This window comes from Aquila chrysaetos, chromosome 18 (genome assembly GCF_900496995.4).
Source record: "Aquila chrysaetos chrysaetos chromosome 18, bAquChr1.4, whole genome shotgun sequence".
NCBI classification, from domain to species: domain Eukaryota; kingdom Metazoa; phylum Chordata; class Aves; order Accipitriformes; family Accipitridae; genus Aquila; species Aquila chrysaetos.
In genome coordinates, this window is record NC_044021.1 from 22,744,781 (window position 1) to 22,770,360 (window position 25,580).

General features: G+C 37.1%; 1 protein-coding gene across 3 annotated transcripts in view; it reads left to right on the forward strand.

Moving 5' to 3' along the window:
• Positions 1 to 25,580, forward strand: part of CDKAL1 (CDK5 regulatory subunit associated protein 1 like 1) — a 424,899-nt gene that overhangs the window by 373,299 nt on the left and 26,020 nt on the right. For all 3 annotated transcript variants that reach the window (XM_030041838.1, XM_030041837.2, XM_041118316.1), the window contains exon 14: positions 23,013 to 23,096. In XM_030041838.1, the coding sequence (XP_029897698.1) occupies positions 23,013 to 23,096 (84 nt within the window). The remainder of the gene's footprint in view (positions 1 to 23,012; positions 23,097 to 25,580) is intronic.

Below are 25,580 nucleotides of genomic sequence, written 5' to 3' on the forward strand. Positions count from 1 at the left end.
AGATGAGAGTCAACTGTGAACAAAAACTGACAGGGACGTGTCTTGTTTAGACACAAACTGAATTGAAATGTGTGGGTATGGATCAAGAAATATAGAAAGATTTATGTTGGACTTATAGCTAAATGATCTTTGCATTCAGATAGTCTCCCTGAAGTTATGTGTAGGCTTAATCATTAAGAAACATAATTAAGAGAGAATTCAAGCACTTCCAAGTTTGGGGTTTTTTTGGTTACCATGTCCCTTTTTCTATTTCAAAGTGGGGGTTTTTCCAGTGCCTTCAAAGTAAATGGATTTTTTTTAGTACAATTTCAGCCGCATATCAGATATTGTAAAATGGTTTTAGTCATTGTAGTTTGAGGTTAAATAGACGAAAAGGACTGATATTAAAAGATAGGAAAGAACTTTGTTTATCTTCAAAAGGCTTGTTGGAACACAGGTTTTGGGTAGTGAGACTCAGAAATAGTTCAGTATTTCAGGATGGCAATCTCCTGTATGATTCTGTTAGGTACATTCACCACAGAGCAAATGTCCTTGGATGCAGAGATTGCCTGTGCTTAGCACACCTATGGAGTCAAAAGCTTGGGAGGCTGTATCTGGGCTTTCTTTCTTAGATATTTGTTCTCAGCCTATGTCTCAGTTTTTCCATCTCTAAAATGACAAAAATGGCAACATAGTGTTGATATTTGTTAGTGCTAAGGCCTTTTTAGATATTTGAATTGCAAGCAAGCAGAAGTTCCAAAATATTCCTTTGTTTATTTGTCATCTGGGCTAGAGGACGGTTTGTGAATGCGGAGTTGGCAAGAGTAAACACAGCCAATTGTGGCTTAAATAACTTTCCAAGAGTGTCTGCAGTCTTTTGCCAACTAAAGATTACTGTTAGCTACTCCCTAAAGCATACAGGTATATATCTTGGGGATACAGCTAGGTTGTCAGCTGGGACAGAATTCTTTGTGTTGAAGGTGGCTCTTGCAAATTTTTCCAGTAACATTTCAGTGAATCTGAAGTGCAATTCTAGCTGCTAGAGAACTTGAACCTTTCATTGTCTGGGTGCTGGCTAATGTCAGAGAGGAAAATAATACTAGACTGGATCTTCCCTTTACCCCCAAAATCCAGAAAGTTTACTTTTGCAGCTGCAGATGAGCAACTTAGCATTAGAAATGCCAGAATATGTATTTCTTCCACTACTGCTCTTATTATAATCTAAGCAGCTGAATGAATATATGATCTAAAAGTTGGAGTAGTTTGGCTGATTGACATCTTATAAAGCTCCTGTCATCCAGCGGTATATTCATAGCACATCGGAGAATACGAACCAGTACTGCCTGAAACACTGTATGTGTAATGCAAACTCTGAACAAGCCTCATTTATGATTATTTCTTTGAAAGATAGGGTTAAAAGAGAAGCATTGACATTAAAGGATCGGTCATTAAAGATGAGCACGTGCCACTGACTTTCCATCTCATTGCTGCTTTATACTTGCCAAACTTCCTCCTATATTTAAGCTGAAAAAGATATTGCTTATTATTTTTACGTAATAGCATAGGTTTTTTGACGTTTTCCACTCCACATAAATTGTGAAGCTAAGCAAGAGAGGTCAAAATGTGTTGGGATTAAGCATCCACTTCTCACCTAAAAAAACTTCTGAGAAATGTGCTGAGTGCATTTGATTCTTTTTAACATGAACTCTTGAAGTCAAGTTAAGGGTGAAAAAAATCAGTGCTATGTAAAATAGTCTTGGCCAATTTTCTTTTGGACAGAATTCCGAGGTCTTTTTCTGATCACTTGTACTTAAGTGGTGCCAGACACCATAGAGATGAGATAACAAACTGGTATTTTCTGCAAAATTCACTTCATTATTAGACAAACTGAAATGGGGACAAAAACGATTGCATCTAGAGTTCCTTAAGTGTGAGAAAGAAAAGTTACTTTGATTGTTTAAAAAGTAAAATGAAAACAAGACAAGCAGAATGCTAATACAAGCGGAAGGAATGGTAGACAGGCTTCAGGTACTGAGCAACATGGTTGAAGTTTATGGCACTGAAAAGAGAACGAAAAAAAGGGTTTCCTTTAAAATAACGACAATCCAATTTTGTGACTTTCAAGATGAAATTGGACATTCTTTCTCAGGCGCGTTGTTACTGCCTGGCCTTCAAAGGCATGATGTGCTGCAGCAGAAACCCACATTAGGGGGTAACCAAAGTAGTAGTAATTCTAAGAAAATTTTTAAATGCATGCTGAGTAGGACTTTTATTTTTAAAATGTTATTCCTATTCAAACTAAACAATCCTAAAATGAAGCTACAGATGGAAAAGGATTATTTTTATATGGTGTATCATGCAATAATGAAGGCTTGCGTGGCACAGAATTTTTTTCTAATATTTTGATTGGTCTGGTTTTAACTGACCCATACACTGAGGTTGCTTGGCAGGTGGTTTTGCCCTACTGTATCTTCCAAGGGTGCTGTGCAGCATCATTACTTCTTGTTATTCTTTTTAACTTGTCTTTGTAAGTCTTGTGATCTCTCCTCTTTACCTGTCATCTCCAGATTTCCAATGTTAATTACTCTCAGAATTCCAAAATCTTTCTTTAATTTTACATCTAGACGGGAAAGCGTTAGCCCAGGTCCAGTGACCACAAAGCAGAGCATTGCTCACATCTGATTGTCCATTTTTCTATCCACTTTGTTCTTTTCAATACAGGCAAAATAAGTCTTAGAAAATTGCAAACATTTTTATTTTAGTGTAGGTTTAAATTAGTAAAACTTTCAAAAAAGGGGGGGGGGGGGCAGAGATAGTGTTAGTATTGGTTTTGAGAGTGAGAAAATACAATTCTTTTTTGCAGGGCCCTGAAGGAATGTTTAGGCTCAAGGGCTCAGTGCCATACTCGTGACATAAATGCTATGCGTATTTATTCTGAAATAGTGTAGGCCTGTGTTATTTTCCACTACCATATCATGTTACAAATTCATGTCCAGTGTTCTGTTCTCCCAACAATCTTTTTCAGCATTGTTGCTTTCCAAGTTTCCCAGAGAGCATCTGTGTTTCAGATTACATTTTTCCAAATAGATTAGTTGATGTTTTCAGAATGGGGAACTTGTTTTTCTGTACATAGTTCAATTTGTTTTCTCTTACTAGTGTTTGCATATCCCCTCCATTTTAATTTCCTCCGTGAATTTCAATACTGTATTACTTACTCCCTTTTCCAGATCATGCATGAATATATTAAATAAAGATGGATGTGTAACTGATAGCTGAAGTTTTCCATCTGACGCTTCCAACAAACCTGAGATACTGCAGCTTGTCTCTTATAAACAATTCTCCTTCCCTTACCAGGACATGCCAATGTTCTTGTCCCAAAAAGATACATACAAAATCTCACTCAAGGATAATTTATGCAATATTGTATAAAGTGCTTTACCAACAAGTATTTATTTTGCTTATTACTTTTCTCTTACCCCCTAAGTTTTTATAGCTGTTAAAAAAAAACCCCAACCAAACAACAATAAACAAAACCCACCATACCCCTCCCTCCCACATCCCACTCCTTAGTCAAAAGTAAACAATTGGCTGTTAAGCTTTCTTTTTCTAATTGAGCATGCTCATTTTTGTAAGGCATGAGTTCTGATAATCTGAATTCCACCACGTCCATGTGGTTAGTATTATCTGTTAAGTAGCTGCTTGTGATGATCAACTTCCATCTGAAGGTCTGCATTAGTGACAAGGGATAGGCAGTCCTCTGAGGACTGCTGAACTGCATTTTCAATGAGCTTTGGATCTTTTTTCAGCTATTTTAAGAGAAAAGTTTTGTTTAGAGGAAGCTGTTCGGTAGGAGCAGCTTGCTTTTCTTTTGAAAATAACTGCCAAGTTTTCTCCTCTCTTCCAAGATGTTTCAGGATCTGATAATTTTTTTAGGTGCATTATTAGGTAGAAAATCAAGTGGTATTCTTTTTCTAATATGCTAGGCATTCCGTGATTGTGTCTTGATATTTAATTGTGAATTTTTTACATGTTGTAATTTTTCAACTTTTTCTTGCAGGGCACTTACCTATATAAAGTCTCCATTATTCCTAGCAGTCCAGTCTTTTTTTTTTTTTTACTTTTTTTTAGTTGTTTTTAAATATCTAGCTGAGGAGGATTTCAGTATCACCTGAGCATTGAGATGCTAACAAAACATTTGGCTGCTTTTGATGCCTGTACTCTGGAGGCAGTATTTATTAGTAAGAAGTGATGGACACAATACTTAAAATGAGTTTATTTTGCTGTCCTTTAAACAGAAGAGAACTTCCAAACAAATGTCTCCTAAATCAATTCTTGTCACACATCATGACTTTTTAGTAGAAAATTTTTTTTATTTTTTTTTTCCCAGCAATTATATGTCCACTATGAGTCTGCAGTGGAGGTTGGCCAAGGCAAGCACATTTATATTACATTATCTATAGAGACCATAATCTCTCTGTATGCTCATCAGTCTTACTGCTTTTGAACACATGCTTCAAGAAGACTGCCTTTTGTTAATACTGGTCCATTCTTGTATGCAACTATGAAGGGTATCTGAAACAGCATGTATTCTGTTTGCAATGGTATGAATTTCATTTTGTGTACCCAATTTACCTAGCAAGTGTTTTAACGCTGCTACTAGGATATAAATAGCAAATACCAGATTGTAGCAAAGTCAGTGAGGGATGCCTTATCGTCAGTCTCTCCAGGAAAACCCAGGGATAATTCATGAGTTCTGAACTGAGCCCTCGGCCCATGATTCATTTTTGTTCTATTACTCTGAAGAGTCAGATTTACATCCCAAATGAGTACACCTACAGATTTTATTATCTTTAAAAATCTGTAGCAGGCCTGCTGACTACAGCTTAAGTCTCTTCATAGTGAATAGTTACGCATAATCTTTTTAAATTACCAAAATTATTAATTATTTGAAAGATTTCTTCTAGCAAAAAGTAGAAACTACTATGCCATATGACTGTACTTGTAATAATCAGCTCCCATAGGTCAATTAAATGCTTCAGGGTTTAGTCAGCAAGCAGACACCCATCACTGCTGCATGTACTTAGATGGAATGGAAGTTATTGCTTAATTATTCCATTTAAGACTGGATGGAAAAGGGGTCATTACGGGTTTAAAGCTTTACTTTCAATTTATATGGTTTGGAATTATACTTACAAAGAGAAGAGCTTTTCTCTTTGCATAAATTAATTTAAAATCATAGACTTTTGAGTGCTCTTCAGAAAGTAAATGGGATTCTGATTAATTTTAGTTCTGCAAATGTGGGACTGAGTAATGAACTGAATGTAGACTGAAATCATGAGGAAGTTGAAGAGATCTTTTGAAATATGTGTGAAAATGTCAGATGGATCTGCTGAACATGTGTTTCCTTCATATGATGCAACCAAATGTTTAGGTTTCCAGCCTATATAATAAATTGTGTGCAGTGCCTCCCTCAGCCTTCTGTGGCATGTGTTCAAGGTGTGAAACCCATTATTCTAAAAGCTTTAAGTTGTCAATGGAATTCTAGGAAAGCAGGGAAATGTGTGGTATTACATTTTGTAAAGAAGTATTCTGTCTGCTTTCAAGGGTCACATTTTTGTGTCTGATTTATTGCCATTGCATCCATATGTACAGCTTATGTGCAGCTCCGGGACACTTGTACTAAGAAATCCTACATTCTTCAAATCAAATAATTGTATGGAATGTCCTTCTGTTTTTAAATAGATTCCTTTTGAGTAAACTCATGATCATGAGTATTTGTTACGTAATCCAAATGTCAGGTGTCTGCAATGTAAAAGGTTGAAAGACACAACAGTCTTCCTACTCTAATCTTAGTATTTCCTAGTGAGAATTTTGTACTCACTATTCATTTTCCCTTGTGTATCGTACACCTCCTTTACAACAAATACGATCTCTAAAGAAAATAATTCGCAGGAAGGTTGCTGATCTTTTCATCAGTCTATCATAAAATTAAAATTAATTTAAATTATGTTTTTTTACCACGTATTTACTGAAATTCTCGTCAGTATATATTGAAGTTCTGAATATTGAGTCCATCTTTCTATCTGTTTTTCTTTTCAAATTGTTTACTTAAACTGATCATTTATTTTGAACTGCCTCAAGCAAATGCACAAAAAATAGAAATCAGTTTCAAATGATGAGAGGAGCGAAAACAAGTAGGTACTGCTTTGATCTTGATTCAGACTGGTTCTGTGAAAACACTGGCTGTTGTTAGTTGAGATATCTTATCCCATCTTATCCTAAATGACAAAAATGTTACTGAAACTTAAATGGCTAATGTGAACTCAGTTTTACCATGTGGTCTGTTATTTCAGTAGCACACACAAGAACAATAATACAATACTTTAAGAATTTCATTTAACAGTGAGCTCAGAGATAATTTGTGACTTTTAGTGTGGATCTTCGAGCAGAGAGCACTCAGTTGGAGCAGTAAGAAATGCAATATGGTGTCACTGTAACCAGGAACTGTTGAGGGCCACGTAGTGTCACCCAATTGACTACATACTTGGGGTCTCCAGATTAACTCAAGACTGGCTTTGTTTATGATTTACACTGCTGCTGTTATATATGTAACTGCAGTGGGCAGATGAGCTGCAGCAACATTTCAGAATGCTTTGCCCAAGGAGGAGACACAGCAGTTTGTGAAAAGAGCAACCTGTGGAAGGGCTAGAGTCAAGGAGACTAAATCAACTAAATGGAAGTCTACAAAGATCAGAGACCTGTTATTTCCCTTTTAAAATATAATGCCATGGGATTAAAAACAGAAAGTGCCTTATATTCAACAAAGCTAAAAGGATTTTCTGTCTTAAGGACAAAAAAAAAAAAGGGGGGGGGGGGGGGGGGAAGGTGGCTCCATGACACATGACTGGATTCAGTTTGCTTAAATCAGACCACCCAACCACAGCGTTCTCCTGGAATAGTATGTTGTCTACAAAGCATACATATTAACTGTTAACCTCTCACTGACTTTAGATAACATTTCTGGACGCATGCATGGTATATTGTAGCCCAGTTGCCAATGTGAACACTTAAAGATATTTTCTTGAATAATATTGTTGTGGCCACCCGGTGAGCAGCCAACTCTTATCTGTAAAGCCAGTTTGAGGAGCAATGGCAGCTCTGTTGTAGATATTAGCTGACACCTTTAAACTAAATCTTTTGCTTCACTGATCATCAGTCTCTGTGTTAAACAAGCCAAAAAACAAGCAGATAAAGGAGAGATTTGAGATTACTGTAAAAACTGCAACGATAAAAGGATTTGCCAGTTCAGAGTCATCTGCTATTTGCCAAGGATTCAACATAACCACAAACTGATGTTTGCTTTACCATCACTTCTCTTTATTTTCAACCAATGTCCTGTGCACCATTCCATGCATAGCAGAATAATCATTTTCTTTCTAATGCCCAAGGCAGCTGGTGTGTCCTGAGTAAGAAGATTACATTTGCAGTGGCAAGACAAGTATCTAAACACATTAAATTAATCTCCCAGTCCTCCCATAATTGAAGAACCTGATTGTTGAAATTTTGCTGCCTTCTGGAGAATTTCAAAACCATGGAAGGGCTGGAGTCAGACTCTGATGGCCTTGCAGTCATATCATTATCCTTCACGCAAGTCACGGTATAAGAGAAGGCTCAGGTGGCAGAGACAGAAAAAATCCGTATTACTGTATCTGACAATCTCATTCGGACTGGCCTCCCCCTAAGAAGACAGTACAGCATTTGATACTGAAACAGAAACTATATTTTAAAACATTTCTGTAGCTGTTTTCTTCCCACAAGTTGAATGTATTATTACCTCTATAGGTAAAAGGGTAAACTTTCTAGTACAGGCAAAAGCATTGTATAAATATAAGCCCTCCTGACAGATGTTCATAAATAATTAGACGTTTGTGCTTCTGAACTATTTTCAACTTTTATCCCGTTTTTTGAGCAGTGTATTATAGTGTAAAGACGAAGGCAACTGCGGTCTGCATATATCCAAATGGCCTGTGTATTTTAAGTCTATCTGTAGGAATAGGAAGAGTACCACTGCCCCAGACTGATTTTCCTTTTCCATGCTAAAACCTCAGCAAGGTGTTTATTTAGATGTTCCTGCTGACTTGTAAATTTCTTACTCTGTGGACACTAGAGAACAAAGAAAGAAAATCTATGAAACAAGTAGCCCAAGGACAACTATGTGTTTTTTCCGCAGTGCCTTAGAGGATTAGACTGTATTCTGGCAATTATTTATTTTCTATGCAGTTTTTTTAAAGAAGCATTAAATGTTGAAGTGCTAAAATGCAGCAAAACTGTTAAACAACTTAAAAGGAAAACGAATAGCAGTTTTCCACAGTTCCCTGACTTCATTATCTTTGGATTTTCTATCTATGCCTACCATGAGATTTCTTTAATAGCTTCTTCAAGAATCTGTGTTCTAGGAAAAATACATGTTCCCTTCATATTTTGTGCCCTGTTTTCGATATTGCTGCTAAAAATATAGTAGCACTTATGAAGTTATATAAGAACAAAACAGTTAAAATGAATCAAGAACAGGTATATTCTAATGCTAAAATAAAAAATATATCCACATAAGACTGACTAACATTTTTGCTAGTGTAGAAACTGGCAAACTAATGAACACCCAAACATAAAAAGAAAGGCTATAAAATGAAAAAGCACTCTGCTTGAATAACGGCTTGCCCCTATTTTACAGATGGGAAAACTGGGGCGCGTAGAGAACTTAATTGATTTCCCTAGCGTCACCCTATAAATCATTGATGTGACAAGGCCTAAAGCTGATTCTGTCTGAGAGCTATGCAGCTAACTCTTTGCCTGGCTCTCTTCAATAAACAGATTCTGAAAGCATGTTCTCTTCCATGCAATAATTTATACTTGATGCATGAGAAGCCTGAAGTATGAGCAGATAATGCTATTTGATCTGTATTTTGCAAAAAGCCCTTCCAGATACTCTGTTCTACTTGATCCACTTCTTTCATAAACAGATTTTGTGTTGCCGCCTTCTTTCCTTCTTCAATCTCCTTTCTCTTTGTGTAAATGAAATGGCATATCCTCTCTCCCAGGTTCTGCATTTATTTCATGCTCTCTTGAGTTTGGATCACATAACTCATCTCAGCCTCTCTGAGAGGCTAACCTCTTCTTCACTGAAGCTGGGTCATGAATAATTTCCTAGAAAGTGAGGCATTACCTCTTCTTCAACCCTGGAGCAGAGGGAATATCAACTGTGAGCAATTATTACCAGTACCAACCGCCTAAAAAGGTAAACCTGTGAGTCCTAAAGGTCCCTTCTTAGCAATGGACTCTTTACATGACAGAGAAATTACTACATGACTTACCAGGACCTCTCACCTTCCTGGCCTCTGTATTAAGTCCTTGGTTTCTTTTAATCAGTCCCATTTGTTAGTGCCATTTGTAAATACTAGACTTCAGGAGTCAGTGTCGGCTCCTGTTGCGTGAGGATTGCTATGTACTAGCAGTCATGAGCCTTTACATCTCTTCCCTTGCCATCCAGCCTTGATAAAAGGAAACAGACCTGGGACAAACCTAGGCTGAGGTCTTGGTTTGGGAGCATTTTCTCTGCCTTTAGAAGGACCTTCAGGTCACGTGTGGCCCATACTCTGGCTTATCTCACTGCATTGTAGCTTAAAAGAATTTGGAAAAATGTTTGACAAATTTATTAAATGGTCAGAATCTTTATGACAAAAGTTAAAACATGTATTTTCGAAGTGCTTCAAATACAAATGTGACCAGTTATCTCATACCACCTGAAGAAATTCTGTCCTTGATTATATATAACAAATGAAAGGGCAGATATTTCCTTTATCAGAAGCACTCTGCAGAGATTAAGTTTAACAATATTCCTCTAAAAATGTAGCAAAAGCTCTACTCTCTTTACTGGTATTCAAGCATAATGGAATATAGCAAAATCCACTATATAAAATGACAGGGGGGGGTTGCCAAGCATGTCTGTAAGCTGGTTTAATCTGTGATCTTGAAAAAGAAAGGGAAAAAAAAGCAATACAAGGATATGCCCAACTTCATGTTGACTTAATGATGATGCTGCTGATAATCACAGCTAAAGTGTTGGTTTGAAGGCTGGGTGGAGTTTCTATTTGTTAAGAAAAAAATTGTTATTCCATGGCTTCTGTAGGCAAAGAGAAGGCACTATTCATTTAGTAATAGATTTTGAACCAAGTATATTAATAGTTGGGAGGTATCTGTTTTATTATTTATACTCTTCTGGAATTCTAAGGCTGTGCTAGAAATGTAGGCTTTCCAAGCCATAATCTATTTTCATATTGATACTGCCTCTTCTAACACTTGTGATAGGCATGCATATTAATGATAAAATGCACAAGTAGTAAATATTCATGTACTATGCATACGTAGTTTAAATAACAATGCAACAAATAGGAGAGCTAGGGAAAAAGATGACCCTGCCCTAATTGCACAAAATGGATCAAAGTTGCAAAAAGTTATCTGGTAGCACGTGGTAGTAGGCAACATCTGCTGAGTTCAAGGGGTTGTTACAGTGGCTTCTAAAGCATGGCACGGTTTCTTCTCACCACCTTGCCACAGAAATCCTGTCCCTGCTATGACAGCCTTTTGCTGTCGGCTCTCAGCCTGGCTCACTGAAAACAGTCTGGAATCAGCACAGCCTCCTTTCCTCTCCCATCAGATGGGGAACGTCCCTGAGCGTGCCCCTGGGTGGTAGAAACAGTGTGAAAATGCTCATGGTCGATCACATTGCTTCTGACAATATTGAAATTTAAGATCTGATCTTTGGTATCCAAAGCAGTAAATTTACCATATCCCTAACAACGTGTTGCCGTTGCATCTGAAGCTGGCAGTGTTCCGGGATTTGCTGAACTAACTGATGGTGGTGATGGGGGTGGTGAGGTTTGCCCTTTAATTCCACAAAACTGGTGTGAAGCATTTGTGTTGCGGAGTTCTGTTATCACCGTTTTCTGGTTCCAGCCACTAATCAAGTCGCTAACATATGATGCTTATAATTGAGCTATGTCCTAAGATTTTGACATTCGGCTCTGACAATATCAACTTTGTCTAAGCATAAATAAAAAGAAATTATGTCTTTCATTTTTTTGTAACCTTTAATGAAGAATAGAGAATCTTAAAAAAAAAAAAACGGTAAGATGCAATTACATTGGCCTGTTTCTTTTGTTTCAAAGTTCTGTAATTACAAATAATTGAACAAAATTTCCAGTAATTCTCAATTAAATTTGTGCACAGTTTTGCATCGCTGATCCCTGTCTTTACTGTAATCCCTATCAAGTTTCTAGAGCTTGAGAAACCTGAGTGACCCTGAGGTGTTTGTACCATTTTTACCCTAATAGCTACGAAACACAGAAAGACTACAGTGCAAATATGTGCAGAGTCAGTTGGGTGCAGGAGATACTGGCTAAAATTTTACGTTAGCTAGAATTGATCAAAATAATTTCTTTATGTGAAGATATGATGTTTTTAACGTGGTAAATCGTGCCATTTCTACCACATCCTTTAGGAGAAAGAAACAGTCCTGAAATTGCTTTGACAGGAGCCTTCTTATTTTCAGACAGTAAGCTTGATAACCATTTCTTTAGTATGCTATAATAAAATTTTAGACCCCATGCTGGCTTTCTTGGCAATCTTTTTTGCTTGTGCAATATGAAGCACGCATCAGCCCAGGCCTGTTCACCAGTATAGCTGATGAACCCAGCTATAGCTATTACACCAAGCAACTTTGTCTTCATAACTGCATGAAACAGTGTAAAATCTAAATATAATTCTCTTCTGTCTTATATACCTGCTTTGCGTGATCACTACACAGAAACTAGTTTATGCTCTTCTTGCTGCTTCTGGCATAAAGAGATAAAACACAAATGATGAGAGACTGATTCTGATCCACAATTCTCTTCGGAGAATTCATAGTTAGCTGTTAAAGTGTAAGAGTGACTCAGACAACCTAGTACTGGCTCATTTTGTGCCCCATCTTAATTGTTTAAAAGGCAATTTAGGGTTAATTACTGGCATTTTGCCTTTGAAAACGAGCTGCTTATTGTGTTGTTGCCTTTACTGGTGTAAAAGGGGAAAGGGGCATAGATTTTGAAAGTGGAAAACGGTAAGCCTCATTTTTTTTCATGGGGACATCACTTTTTCTCCTCCGTGCTAGGAGCATCTCAATGTGGATGAAACTAAAGCAATGGTTTGTGCTTCCTCTTGCACATATGAGACATGTTAATAGAGTCCCCTCAGGAGCAGAGCTATTTTCAGGGAAAATAAAAAGAACAATTGTCTCAAGCTGGGTGTGGAAGAAAAGTAAGATAAAATTATGTGTTGGGCATTTCAGTAAGATGTAGGCAGAAGGAGGAAAGAAGCTAGGAGAAATCTTGCTGTTCTTGAGTTTTCAGTCTAAACTTGCTGAAGAGTTTTTCTCAGGAGTGGGAGTATTGCTTAGTCTTACTCAGCTTTTTCATTCCAGTCAGGTATGAGGAAAATAGTACTCTGAAAGGAGGAAACACAGAAGAGGAAAAAGGGCAGGGTAGGAAAATAAAATGTTGCATACTACTGACCTTCTGATACAATCCAAGACTGAATGAAGACAACGGCAAAAACAAACGTATGGACTTTTCTCACAAGTATTTCCACATCCTTTGAGAACATTAGAATACATGATTGACAGCAGTTATGGGAATGCAACACTGATTTCTGCCTAGCGTACCCCGTTCATTAATACATTTCTTTTAATGAATGATGATTTCTTCTCCATGCCTCTGATTTTATGTTGTGTTTTGACTGTGATTAATTGCAGATTACTTACAAAAAGGAATGACCAGAAATAGCAATTTGAAAGAATATTTTTTCTTTGGAGAATGTTTTTACATGGCACATTCTATTTGTATGTGGGGGCTTTTGTCACAGAGGCATGGGAAGATCCTTTATTCCTGAGGCCCTGTTTCACAGCTATCAACCTCTTTTGAGGATGATCAGCAAAGACTGTAAAGACAGACAGACCCACTCCTTTCTTGACTATTCAAGACTGTTGAGCAATGTGTAAAAATTCCTCTGAATCCCCATTTTCAAGTACACTGAAGACATTTAAATCTAGTGACTAATTGTTCCTCTTGCCATACCCACACAGAGGGTTAAAAAGATCTGTTACACAATTGCTGAAGAATCTTCTTTTTTCCGTTCCTCGTCTGTTAGCAAAGACTTTGTACCATAAGAAGTTTTAGGCCTGTCTAGCTCCTGTATTGTTTAGTGTACGTATCCGAACCATTGTATTGGTTTTACTGGTAATGTAACGGATACATTTGGTTTGGAATTTGAAACTTGCAAGGTGAGAACATAATAGTCTGATTAGTGATGTGATATGCACAGAACTGCAGCCCAAATATTGACATCAGCTGTAATTTTTTATTAAAAACTAGGTTTTTAGAAAGGTTTATAGTATGGTTTTAACATCTGCATTAGAGATTATAGCATGTTTCTTGTTGATCCATCTCAATAATTAATTTCACTCGCAATTAAATTTTACAGCTTGTTTCACTTTTTGTCTTGTTAAAATTCAGCTACAGCATAGGATGTTGCTGCTTAGTTTGAAAGATTGTAGAAACCCTTTGTGTCTTCCAATTTTTAAGTATTATTATCTGGGCTAAGTAAGGACGTTTTTAAAGAGGAGAAGGTTGGACGCAGTGGTATAGGTGTTGAAGACAACTTAGAAAGTAGTGAAGCTTTTAATTTGACATATTTGTTTCTGATGTCCTGCAAAAGGTAGTGTGCTGAGGCATATACAACAGCACACAACTGAGATTTCTGTGATAACTTTATGCATAGCCTTGAGACTTGAGTAGGTTGTAAAGAAGATGTTAGAAAGAAAAACTTAGTCCATAATCATTTTTTTCTTTTTCTTGTAGAACAGAAGTGATTTAACTTATGACTTCCTTGAACTGATCTCTGTTAACTTCCTTTAAAGGACAATAAAGAATTGGTCAGAATTTTATTCTAGTATGCTAATGAAGAGGTGCTTCTTTTGGTTACCTTTTTATATGCAAATAATTGGCATACTGTTTAAAAATAGTAAAATGCATCACAACTAGTTTGACAGTAGTGACTATTAAATTCTAAACAACATGAAGTCACACTACATTTATCACTCCTTAATGAATCATTCACTTTGGTCCCTCTGTAAGCCCTTGACGTTATTTGTCATTCAGCACTATGCCTCTAGAAGTGTCAGCAGTTCTAGGGTCTTACCTTGCCTTAGATTGAAGAAATCCCCTGAAGTGTGTCATTTTTGATCATATATTGGCTACCTTCAAAATAAAAGAAAATAATGTCATTTCCTATCCTCATTAACATTATCAGCTTCTGATGATATTCAGATGCTTTTGTTAGCAGCCTGTGATTCATGTATGCAAAAGGAGTTTTATTATTCTTTTGAAAAGAAAGCTGATACATATTTATACCCCTTTTTTTAACTCTTTCAGTTAGTGCCACCATTTTTTTATTCCAAGTTAATTAACTTGCAACAATGTTATGTTACGTATTTGGTGTGTTAATATATTAATACAGCTTTTAGTGGATATTGGGGAAGAGTTGGGTTTGGCTTTGCATATGGGGCTATTGTGGACCTTTGTTTTATCTGTTTTATCCCATCTGCTCTTCCTTTGTTCTCAGATGAGATGAACAGAGAAGATTGGCTTCAGTAGTAGGATAAGCAGAAAAATTATATTGATATTTTGGAGAGAAGCCCAACCTTTTGGACCAGTCTTTTTTGGTGTATTTGATTAAAACATATCGGGCTATATATGTATTCTAGGAGCATCCAGTCTTACTGTGGGGATTCCACTATCGTGTCAGGGAAGATGGTATTGACTGTTGATTAGTATCAATGCTATCTTCACTTTGTCATCAGCTTACATCCAGTATTTTCACCTACTCCCAACTTTTTCCTGCTTTTTCCTGTCTGTGAGGAAGCAAAGTGCAGTTCTGCCTGCAATTTACTGAAGTTACACTTATGTTAGGGCCTTTGATTATTACCGGCAATTCTCTCCAACAGCTGGTGATGCTGAATCTGTGCTGAACGTGGTATGACATCGGTCTGTGCTACATCAGCACCCTTCTGACAGAGCCACTGGTGAGCAGTTTTCTTTCCGTAGTGTAGCCAAGACTTTAATCTGAGAAAACAGATTGGTATTGCAAGCTCCTAAAGTAATTTCTGGAGAAGTTATTTGATAGGATATTTACCGAGATGATTTATAAATTCTCATATAACTGATAGTTGTCTGGGCTTATGCAGCTGTTAAAAGAGATCACTGAAACAGGAATTGCATATTGTTGCCTTAGCAACTGCCACTTCATATTGTGCTTAAATCACTTGGAAATATGCAGTGTATCTTAAGGAATTGCTTCCAAGAAAAACAGCCAATCTTAAATAACTTTAAATAATTTCACTGAAGAAGCTGAAAGGATGGCCTTTCCTAACAAAGACCATCATATTTTTAAGCCTGGTAGTCTCACTTTGCCACAGGCTTAGCTTGTTAAAAAACAGCAAAGTAAAATTTAAAGAACCCAAATATTTGTTTACTCATGCCACCAGAATCCACATGATTACCAAATTTGCTGGAAGTTGCAAATATTTTTAAAAGATTCCTTTAAACTCCATCTTCCATTCTAGAAGATCAACATTAATAGTTTCCTATACTTATATTTTAAATGTCAAGTTTCTTTAAGGGCAGACTGTTTGTCTAGTTTTTTGTTTTGTTTCTGAACTGTTATGGTTATGAAAGGAAGACCTTAAACATACTTTACCTACCCAGATGTTTCTTGTTCCTATTTTGAACTGATCTTTTCATTTAGACTTTTTCTGTAGATATTTGCCACAGTTTTATGGGGTTTGTTAGATCATCTGAAAAAAAGAGGGGAGAGACTTTTGCCACTATTATATTAGGGCAGTTGCTTGAGTGCTCATGCTACGTGATAGTCTCAAATACCAGTTGTGCATAGAGTATTTTATATTGCTATAGCAACTTCCCCAGCTTTGTGGACACTACTCTGTGAGCTGTGTAGCAATCAGAATTGGATTTTGCACGTGTGGAAACAGAGTTTCAGAAAGCACAAGGAAACAGCCAGAGTCCCTTAGCAACGTTGTGCTGGATCCAGAATAAAACGCAATTCTGCCACCTCATCCTTTTACTGCTTAAGTCCAGGTTTACAACAGAAAAATCCAAATGAGAGAGACTGCTTTAAGAGGCAATATATATCTCCCATATCAGAAAACTTATTTGCCTTTTATAATATTATAGACAGTTAATAAAATTGAGAAAGGTAATACGACAGAGTTGTCGACATGCTACTTTTATTACCCTTTTTCTAGGCAATGAAAAGGAGAGACAAGCAAAATGCAAACTTACAGAATTTAAAACGAATCAGATATTTTGAGGACCAGTTGTCATTTTTAGGTCACCGCTCACATCTCTGAACATAATTTTCATCTGAGCTGCATGGCAGGGTTTGTATGTGTTGGAAGAAGCTACATTTTCACAGCAGGAGACCAAATCAAAATGAAGCAGTCAGATGCAGGTGCACAGTAATAGAAAGGATCTATTTACCCTGAAGCGTGAGCAATGGGCCAAGAAAGCAGAAGCAGTCTACTTCCATCTCTCGCCTCCTTCTTTCCCTACCTTTTCCCTCCCCCATAGCTATGCCAACAAATTCATAAGGGGACCAAAGGGAAGGTGTTCACTTGCTTTTAATGAGCTGCATTGCCTGCTGCTGAACGTCTGAGGCACTTTTTTGTTATGCTGATTCTGTACTATTAGAGCTGGCTGTCTTTAATTTATACCTAATCCTTCCTTCCTGCTTGCACAGCCTCAAGCCAGCCTGGAAAACAGTTGAAAGAGTTTGTCCTGTGGGCATCTGTTGCCTGTGTCCATTCTGAATTCCTGAATGACGCTGTGGAAAGAGCAGTATGGCTGAAGCATGTGTGCTTAAAACAGGAAAAAAAGGCAGTTTGCTTAGATACTATTTTATAAATCATTCATTTTATGTAATCCTTTTAAAAGAAAAATCCTGCAGCTTTGTTTAAATATGGGCGGTTTAGTAATGGTGCTTTGACAAAGTCAGCTGTATTGGTTGACAGTGAAATGAGACACCTTGATGAGCATTGGCCGCTTTTCACTTGGGATTCTGGAGTTCTCTAGTTGAGAGCTAAGTACTTTCCTACGTGCAAAGACGACCACCCAATGCTGTTTCCAAGGCTGCAAAAAAACTGAGCAATGTAAGTAAGGGAAAAACACTGACTCATAGCAAGTGTGAAATGTTAAAATTTAGCCGCACTGGACTTAAGTGCAAAACAGTCTGATACAGATAGTGGGACCAGTAATATCCACTATCTTTTTACAGATTTGTTTGTAGTTCATACATAGCTCTGTGATCTACGTAAGAGACTGAGAATTTTGTTTTCCTTGCTAATTAGTGGCATTGTAGAACTGAGGTAGCATCGTCTAGGTTTGGGAGGAGGAAGCAGGAATACATGAAATCTGTGTGGTGAAATCTGCCGCTTACTCTGCACCACTGGAGTGGTCAGGTTCTCTGTTTCTTTCCTCAAGTGTAAAATGGGCCAGATGCATGTTGTAAAGATTAATCTGATTGATGCTTGTATGATGTAAAAGATGCAGGACTCTAAATATTTAATGTCACTCGTTGCTGCATTTCTATAGGGGGCTATGCACTAAACAAAACATAATAAAAAGGAGGCACCTACCCATCTGGAATTGGACAGCAGTGGTAACACAAGCCCTACTAAAGTGGCAGATGTCTATGCTGCACGCTAGAAAAGTATTTTTATCCTGGCAAAAAAATTGCCGTGCTCAGGAGCTGAACTGTTTTATATTACTGCTTTCCAATCTCCACATTTAAAACCCTAACAATAGAAAACTCTGTAGAAAAACTCTGAGACAGGTCCATTCTTTGTCTCCAGTACTACCTCCAGAAAGGGAATTATGTATACACCCTAAATGTTGGAGAAGCAGTGCTGAATAGCAGAAAAAAACAGTACAAAGGAGAGTTTGCAAAGAAAGAGATGTGTTCTGGTATCATCAAAATAGGACCATGTCATAAGTTTGTAGAAACTTGGTCTTTTTTACAGGGAGGTTGTAGCAAACTTAGACTCATCTGTCAGGAAGAGAGAACACGTACAATGGATAAATAGAAGACTTAGAGAATGCTTACTTATAATTTTTGAGAAATTTGGCTGCTAATTACAGAAGGATTAATGTGATTCATAAAAAGTAGGTCCAGCAGTTCTTCCCTGCTTATAGGGAAGGACACATCATCTCTATAATTATTAAAACTCATTTAAAGTAATTAGACCACAACTGAAAAATTGGGAAAGAAGCATACCAAAATTGATGTAGAATGAACACGTTCTAAATTACTTTTCCTTAAACTTTGTTATACTTGGTAAGGGTCAAAATATGCATGTTTACCAGAAGTATTCTGTACATTAGGATAATCTGCTAAAACATGCACACATAAATTGTGACAGTGTGTATTTTTTATTGCCTCCTTTATGATGTATTTAAATAACAAATAAAGGAAAGTAGCTTTTTGTGTGGCTTCCAAGCCTTGTACTAAGTATGCTCCACAATGTTTGGGGTCAGAATCCCAAGCCTGACTTCTTCAACACAAATGGAGAGATGCTTATCGATTCCACTATGAATTGAGCTCAGACTGAAAGGATGCTTTGGCAACTGTCTCTAAATCAAGGGAGATGGCTGTATGTGCAGTGTGCCGCCTTCTGTGGGAGAAGTATAGAAATACAGTGGTTACTAATTATTATTTTTTAGCCAAACAGACTCTTAAAAACAAAACTAGCAAAATTCAGATAAAAGAACAATAAGGAAACGGTGAGAAAGATCGTGTGCCACATGCTCTGGCTGTAATAAGTAATGAATCAAACTGGAACAATTGTAGTTTTCATTAACAAAAAAAAAAAAGAGGAGGAAACGTTATCTAATTACAGCAGGCCATTGCTGACGTTATGTAGCAATATTCTATCAAAGCATGTAAACAGGGCCCATCTTTTGCACCCATACTATTGTAGAATTTAAAAATCAGTCTTGGGTTTTATGTGATTTAGTCAGTTTTGGTTTAAAAAACAAACCTAATTTGACTAAAGCCAAGAGGGATGTTTGACATTTCTTACCATTCATTCATTTTAGAAAATCAGCCACCTGGAAAAACTGCTTTTTGTGCTATTCATTAAAGGAAACACTGAGTTATAGAATTATCATGTCAGAATTTCCTGTAGCATAAGTGAAGGTGAAATAAAAGTTCATAAGTGATTTGATTACTAATTCTGATATTTACAAACTACCTGGCAACTGTTGCAGTGTAGGAAGTGATAGGACCAGCAGTGCTTGTTGCGTTATTTTTGGTGAAAATAAATTCTCCTTGTGTAAATGATGTGACCAGTCCTCCTTGGGATGGGGGAGGTTGCCAGGCAAGTTTTTTGCTATCATTCATTATTATTTTCATGCTATCCTCCATGAAGAAAAAAAAAAAAAATCATGGTTCTATAGGAATCTTTCCAAACTGAGATGCCAGGGCTGAGTTTCCTCACTTCCAGATGCTTTGTCAGAATTGTAGTTCCCTGAGAGCTGGAACTCGTGCATACCTGTGGGAGCAGATGAAAGAATAGGAATAAAAATAAGATACTGAATTACTTCTGCTGGTACATGCCTGAAAAAAATCATCAAAGGTTATTATAATTATGACTGTTATTAGATAGCATGTCTGGTTTCTGCATATTTAAATTCTTTCTGAGAGAGGTGAAACTTAGGCACTTACAGATCCCAGGGGAATAATTGCAGAAATGATGACATATTCCACTTCTTGAACAAATTTCAATACCAAAGCTGCATTCTGCGTACTTACATTTCTTCTTAATTATACTTGGATGCAGGATAGATAGTCATTTTCTGTCTTACAAATGTGTGTAGCCAATTAGTGTTGTAGATCATGAATACCCAATGGCCTAACTCATTAAATGGAATTTTCCTTTTCTGTTGTTATGGCAAAAGAGTCTGCAAATAGCTGAATATCATCTTTCTCTGTGAGCTCAGCCTTGGCCAAGGCTACAAATCCAGTAACTTGAGCAAGTGAAAAATTACTGGGTTTACCTGTACTCCTCACAGTTTGCCGTCTTTGTCTTGTGAGTGTGTGTGTGTATGTATGTATATACGTATTGTAAATCGGTATAGGCTGTTTGGCTCCTCTGCACTTCTGGTAGTCAATTTTAATGCCACAGTTTTGATGCTATGTGACAAATCTAGTCTTCCTGATTTCCTCCCATTCCCCAGAGATTCTGAGCCCAGAAGCTTTGTCTGGCCCACTGAGACATGGAGACCTGAGGTCTTTTTGCTCATGGAAGCAAAGATAAGAAAAACTGGCAGTGTGTCTCTGAAGAAACCACTGCTTATATCAAATGATCAAACACAGGTGTTCTTTTCTTCTTTCCTCTGATTTTTTTATTATTATTATTTGCATTTCATGCTTGCCATTCTGTCATCTGAGAGTATGAAGATAACGCATGTAGCTTAAACTACCTGACAGGCAGGAATCATAGAGATGATGAAGGCAGAACGTTATGACCAGAGAGAACCAGGGAACCACAAGACAATTGTGAAATGAGTTACAGACCCAGTATTGCTTTGAGCTGGTTTTGCTAAGTTATGGTATGGTATCAGTAAATAATGAATACAATGCGAGGACATGACTTAGTGATTGGCCTTGGTGCTTTTCAGTGGTAGCATGTTTCCCCAAGGGTGAATGTTGCTTATCTAACATTTCATCCTCTTCTTTTTCATAATATTGCATAACATCTGAGACTTTGGTACTATAGTGCTACAGCAGATACTGCGTTATGATTTTAAAAGATATGGTCTGAAATACTATAGAAACAACAAAACCTCTCTGTTCAGGGGAAATGTTCCCTGTAATCTTATTACTGGTGTAGTTACCTCCAGTGCCTTCTTGACGTGTATTTGCAAAAATCCTCTGGGGATTTGAATTGACTAACTGTTTTCTTGAAAGAAAAAACACCTTACCATTTAGGAGAATGGTAAATAGTTACACTGGATTTAGGTTACTAAAATTTGAGTTCATGTTGTATCTATTGTTATTTGTAATTGCAGACTTCTCAGAGAAACATGAATGGAAATTTTAAATGTTCTATAAACAACTGTTAAACACCTTTTAAAAGTATGCAAAAATATACATCTTTTCTACTATTAGGATCCTGTTACTGGGTCTGTAACTCAGGGCTTGTGCCCCTTCTGCTGTGTACCGCACAGTTGTGGTCCTAGGGAATTAACTCCACCTGCCTTTGGGGAGATGAGCTGGGGGCTCTCTGTCTCCCCTGCTCTCCAGGGTTTACTTTGGGAATACTCCAGGTACATGCACAGGGCAGGGAAGGCAAGAGTTATTCCATGAAGTCTTTCTGTTTGGTGAGTGGAGAATTATATACATATCGTGTATGTGTGTATATATATATATATGCATATATACAGTATATATACACACTGTAATGTAGATCTGATATTGCTGTTCTTATTTCTTCTTGTTCTTTTTCCTGCCATTGACTGTTAGAGAAAATCCTAATCTTATCTTTTACTTTTACTGCTTGTACCTTAAAGAATCAAAACATTATTATCTGATCTGCATCTTCTTGCTAATTCACATGGACCTTATGCTGGAGGCCCTAAAACTTCTCCATAACAGCTGCCACTAGGATATGGTAGAAGTCTTTCAGGGAGGGAGGAGGATCTTGAATGGAGCCTTGCTCACAGATATTAAAAGTTTGGAGTAAAACGTGAAACCTTTTTGATTCTCAAAATAGCAATAAAAGCAGTAAATTTAACTTGCTAGACAGTTGTAATTTGCAGAATGCATTTGTCAAACAGTTTGGAAATAATCCAGGGCACATTTAGATGAAAAAAAGTAGACATGGGCTCAGACTAAAAATGTGACCTAAGTGTCCTCCAAGGTTTGCAGAAATTAGGCGATAAACTTCATTATACAACTCAGTAATGGACAAAATCAAAAGGTGTTGTGTAGGGGATTTTGAACTTTGGGGAAAGTCAGATTTTTTTTCATACATACTTGGCACCTAAATTGCAACTGATTTGTTGGTCTTCCATTAACTAATTGTAAAACTGGTGCTTCGTTTAAACTGTGTTAGTGCATTTGGAAATTGGGAGGTATGATTGAAACACTGGGCTTTTTAGCCTAGTGTTTATTTGGCCGTTAATATCGCTGTGTCTGTGAGTTGCTAAAAACTCTTCTCCATTGAGTCTTGGTAATATGCAGTGTTGACTCCACTGTCATGGAAATCAATGGGATCTCATCGGTACAGCTGAGTGAAATCACCACAAAGGGTTAAAGAGATGCCCTAGCGTAAATAACAAGTGCAGCTTTTCAAAAAAAGAAGGCAAATAAATGAGCTCAATGGCATCTAGAAGTTGTGCAGTGTGCCACAGTGCCCTGTTTCTCTCAGGTGCTGCTAATTGTTTTGTTTGTCAGAGGGCTCTTGGCAGGGGGGAATGGTGTTACCTTTTTGTGATTGATTGCAGAATTTTATGCTGAAGGGGAGTTTTTCCATTAGTTGGATGAAGCCGTAACGGACTCTGTGCACATCTGACATTTTTATTTGTTACTGTGTTAATATGTAAAAATCAGTTTGTATTTCTGAACTGGATTTTCTTTTTAAGCCATCACAGTACCACAGTTCTAGCCCTCCATTCTGACTTTTAACCCTGTCAGTTTTAGACAGTTTGAACTAGGGCTTTCTCTGCCCTGCTTTCTTGCTGACACAAAATTTCTACAGATAATTTGATTATTTCTGCTAAGGGTGTTTGTTTGTAGTTGCAGCTCTCTTCTGAGTGTAATTCAATATTTTTGTTTTCTGAGACATCTCTCTTGTCTTTATTTTCCAGGTTGGTGAGAGGCAGAGAGTTCTGGTAACAGAAGAATCCTTTGATTCCAATTACTATGTTGCTCACAATCCTTTCTATGAGCAGGTACAGTTAAATAAACAAAATAACATCTTTTTGTTTTATCTTTGCTTTCTGATAATCTCAGCAGCACAGTGTGCCACAGTGCAAAAAACAAGTAAAGAAATAAGAAACATTTTCCAGGAAAGGTGTGACCATCAAGAATTGTTTATGAGATATTTAGTTTCTGTGTTGTAAATACAATTTACCTGAAATTATGTTAAGTAATACACAGCGGCTCTTTGAGTATACAGCATGAGGAGGATACATGCTATATATCCAAATAACATTATTTGGAAGGTTTAAGAAGCTCTTAATTACTGCAGTAATTTTAATTTCTGTGTCTCCAAAGCATCGTTTTCTGAATTGTGGAGTTTTAATAATTTCCATTCATCTTTCAGAAAATCCTTTCAGGCAATGCAATTTGCAAAAAAAATAATTTCAAGCAATAGGAGGGGTCAGAAACTTCTTTAGATTAACACTTCAGCCTGATATGTTGTATTTCCTTCTATGTACTTTCTATAAATGAATTCTTTCCACACAGAAACATTATCTTTGAGCTAGGAAGGAAGTAACAGCATCTGTTTCACAAAATTACTGGTTTTGCTCAAAAGCAGATGACTTGCTGAAAACCAATAAAATTGGCTTTTCCGAATCATCATGATTTCATTCTGGTTTTGCCTTTGGCTTGCTCTCCATTTTCTTGCACTGAGTTGCGTGCAGTTTGCTTTTGCTACCTTTAGTTATTGAGTTGTCTGAACCTGGAGAGGCTGTTGATGATGGCTGTGCTTATATAGTCACCAATAGTGCTTTCTTCTGGTTCCGGGTAATGTCACAGCATTTATTTATTTATTTTTGCTAAGGAGTAAGTAACATTACTGCTCTTGAAATATGTTTCTATTAGATAGCTGGTTCACTAATTATTTTTTCCTCAGTTTAATTTTTTTCAATAAATCTCTTTCTTTTATTTTTGTTATATCTCTCACCTCTGTCTAAGTCTTACATATCGCTGTTTCTTGCTTTTGTAGCTTATCTGTCAGATTTGAGGAACATGGTTTTCCATATGGAGATGAAAAATTGCTTGGGGCTTTTTAGTGTTCAATACTTGTTTTATGAAAGTTTCATTAATTAAAGGAAAAGCAGTATGTGCAAAAAAAAAAAGTGTTGATGTTTCATGGGGTGTTTGTAAAGCACCTAATACAGGTCCTGATTGGGACTGGTAAAGAATACACAAAATACAAACAGTAACATAGGGAGTAATTTTAAATTTTATTATGGAAGAAATACTTTGCATTATTGAAATGTATGTCTTTTCCCTAAAATCTTGTGTGGCATGTTTGACAAGGTTAATATCCTACTGTTTGCCCAGGTAAGGACAAGACTTGGTGCTGGTGACTAACTTCACTAGCAGTGAATTTAATGATAGTAAATTGAAAACCACTGTTGAGTCACTAAATATCGTATTATACTTTGGAAGCTGAAGCTCGGAGTCCTGTTATAGTGTTCTGTTAAATAGTTATCAAACCTATTCTCTCTTCACTAAGCTCATCTATATTAAAAGAGTTTGCTATTAGAGCCACATCAGTAGAGCTACACTGACAGACTTCCTGGTAGAACTGCAGCTTACATTTGTGGAGGCTTTGGTGGTGTAGTTTAAGGTAGTTCATTGAAGAGAGTAGTCTAAACAGACCAAAGGGTACTTTGCCAGAACAACAGTCAAGATGAGGGTTTCTGTTGGTATAACTTTGTTTCGTAGAAATAGGGTTGGGGATTTTTTCCTAACAGATACTTGTATCAGAAAAATGTAGGCGTGTACACCAAGCCTGGCTGCTTGGTTGTTTACAGTACCTCCCAGATATGTTCATTTAACCTCTTTCTTTTTCTGAAATAGTAGTCACTTACCCATGTCTGTCCTTGAAGATTTATATTTAGTTACTGCCATTTCGCATATGGAGGTACCAGGATTTGCAGAGGTCGCAGGCCCAGTGATACATAGTTACCTAATTTTCCTTTGATTTAAATTTGCTGGAGATGAACTATTGGGAAGAACTGTGATCTAGTCGCATTGTAATACTGTCTCAGCATTAGAATCCTGGCTTTGTGTTTGCCACTTAGTTCCAATCAGTCTCAGCTTGCCCATCTCTGAAAGGCAGAGATGTCTGCTTTTCTTGGAAGATGCTTAGGAAGCTCAGCAGAATCCTAGGATCTGGAACCTCCTACAGTCATGAACACCTTGAGCCTTCAGGAGAAAAAGGGAAACTACTGGTGATGATTTCCTCCAACTGAGACAACCAACACTTGTGATAGGTGAAAATGAAGAAGGGCACAGAGTTTTCCTCTGAAAATCCTTTGTACATGTAGTCTAAAAATCAAGCCATTTTAAGGCGTTTCAGCATCCAGAAATCAAGATATACGTATGTGCTCATCGCCTTTGAAAAGATTGCATTTGTGTGTGGGTGAGCTTCAAGTAAATGTGATTAAGTAAGTCCCCATGATTCAATTTTTCATTGT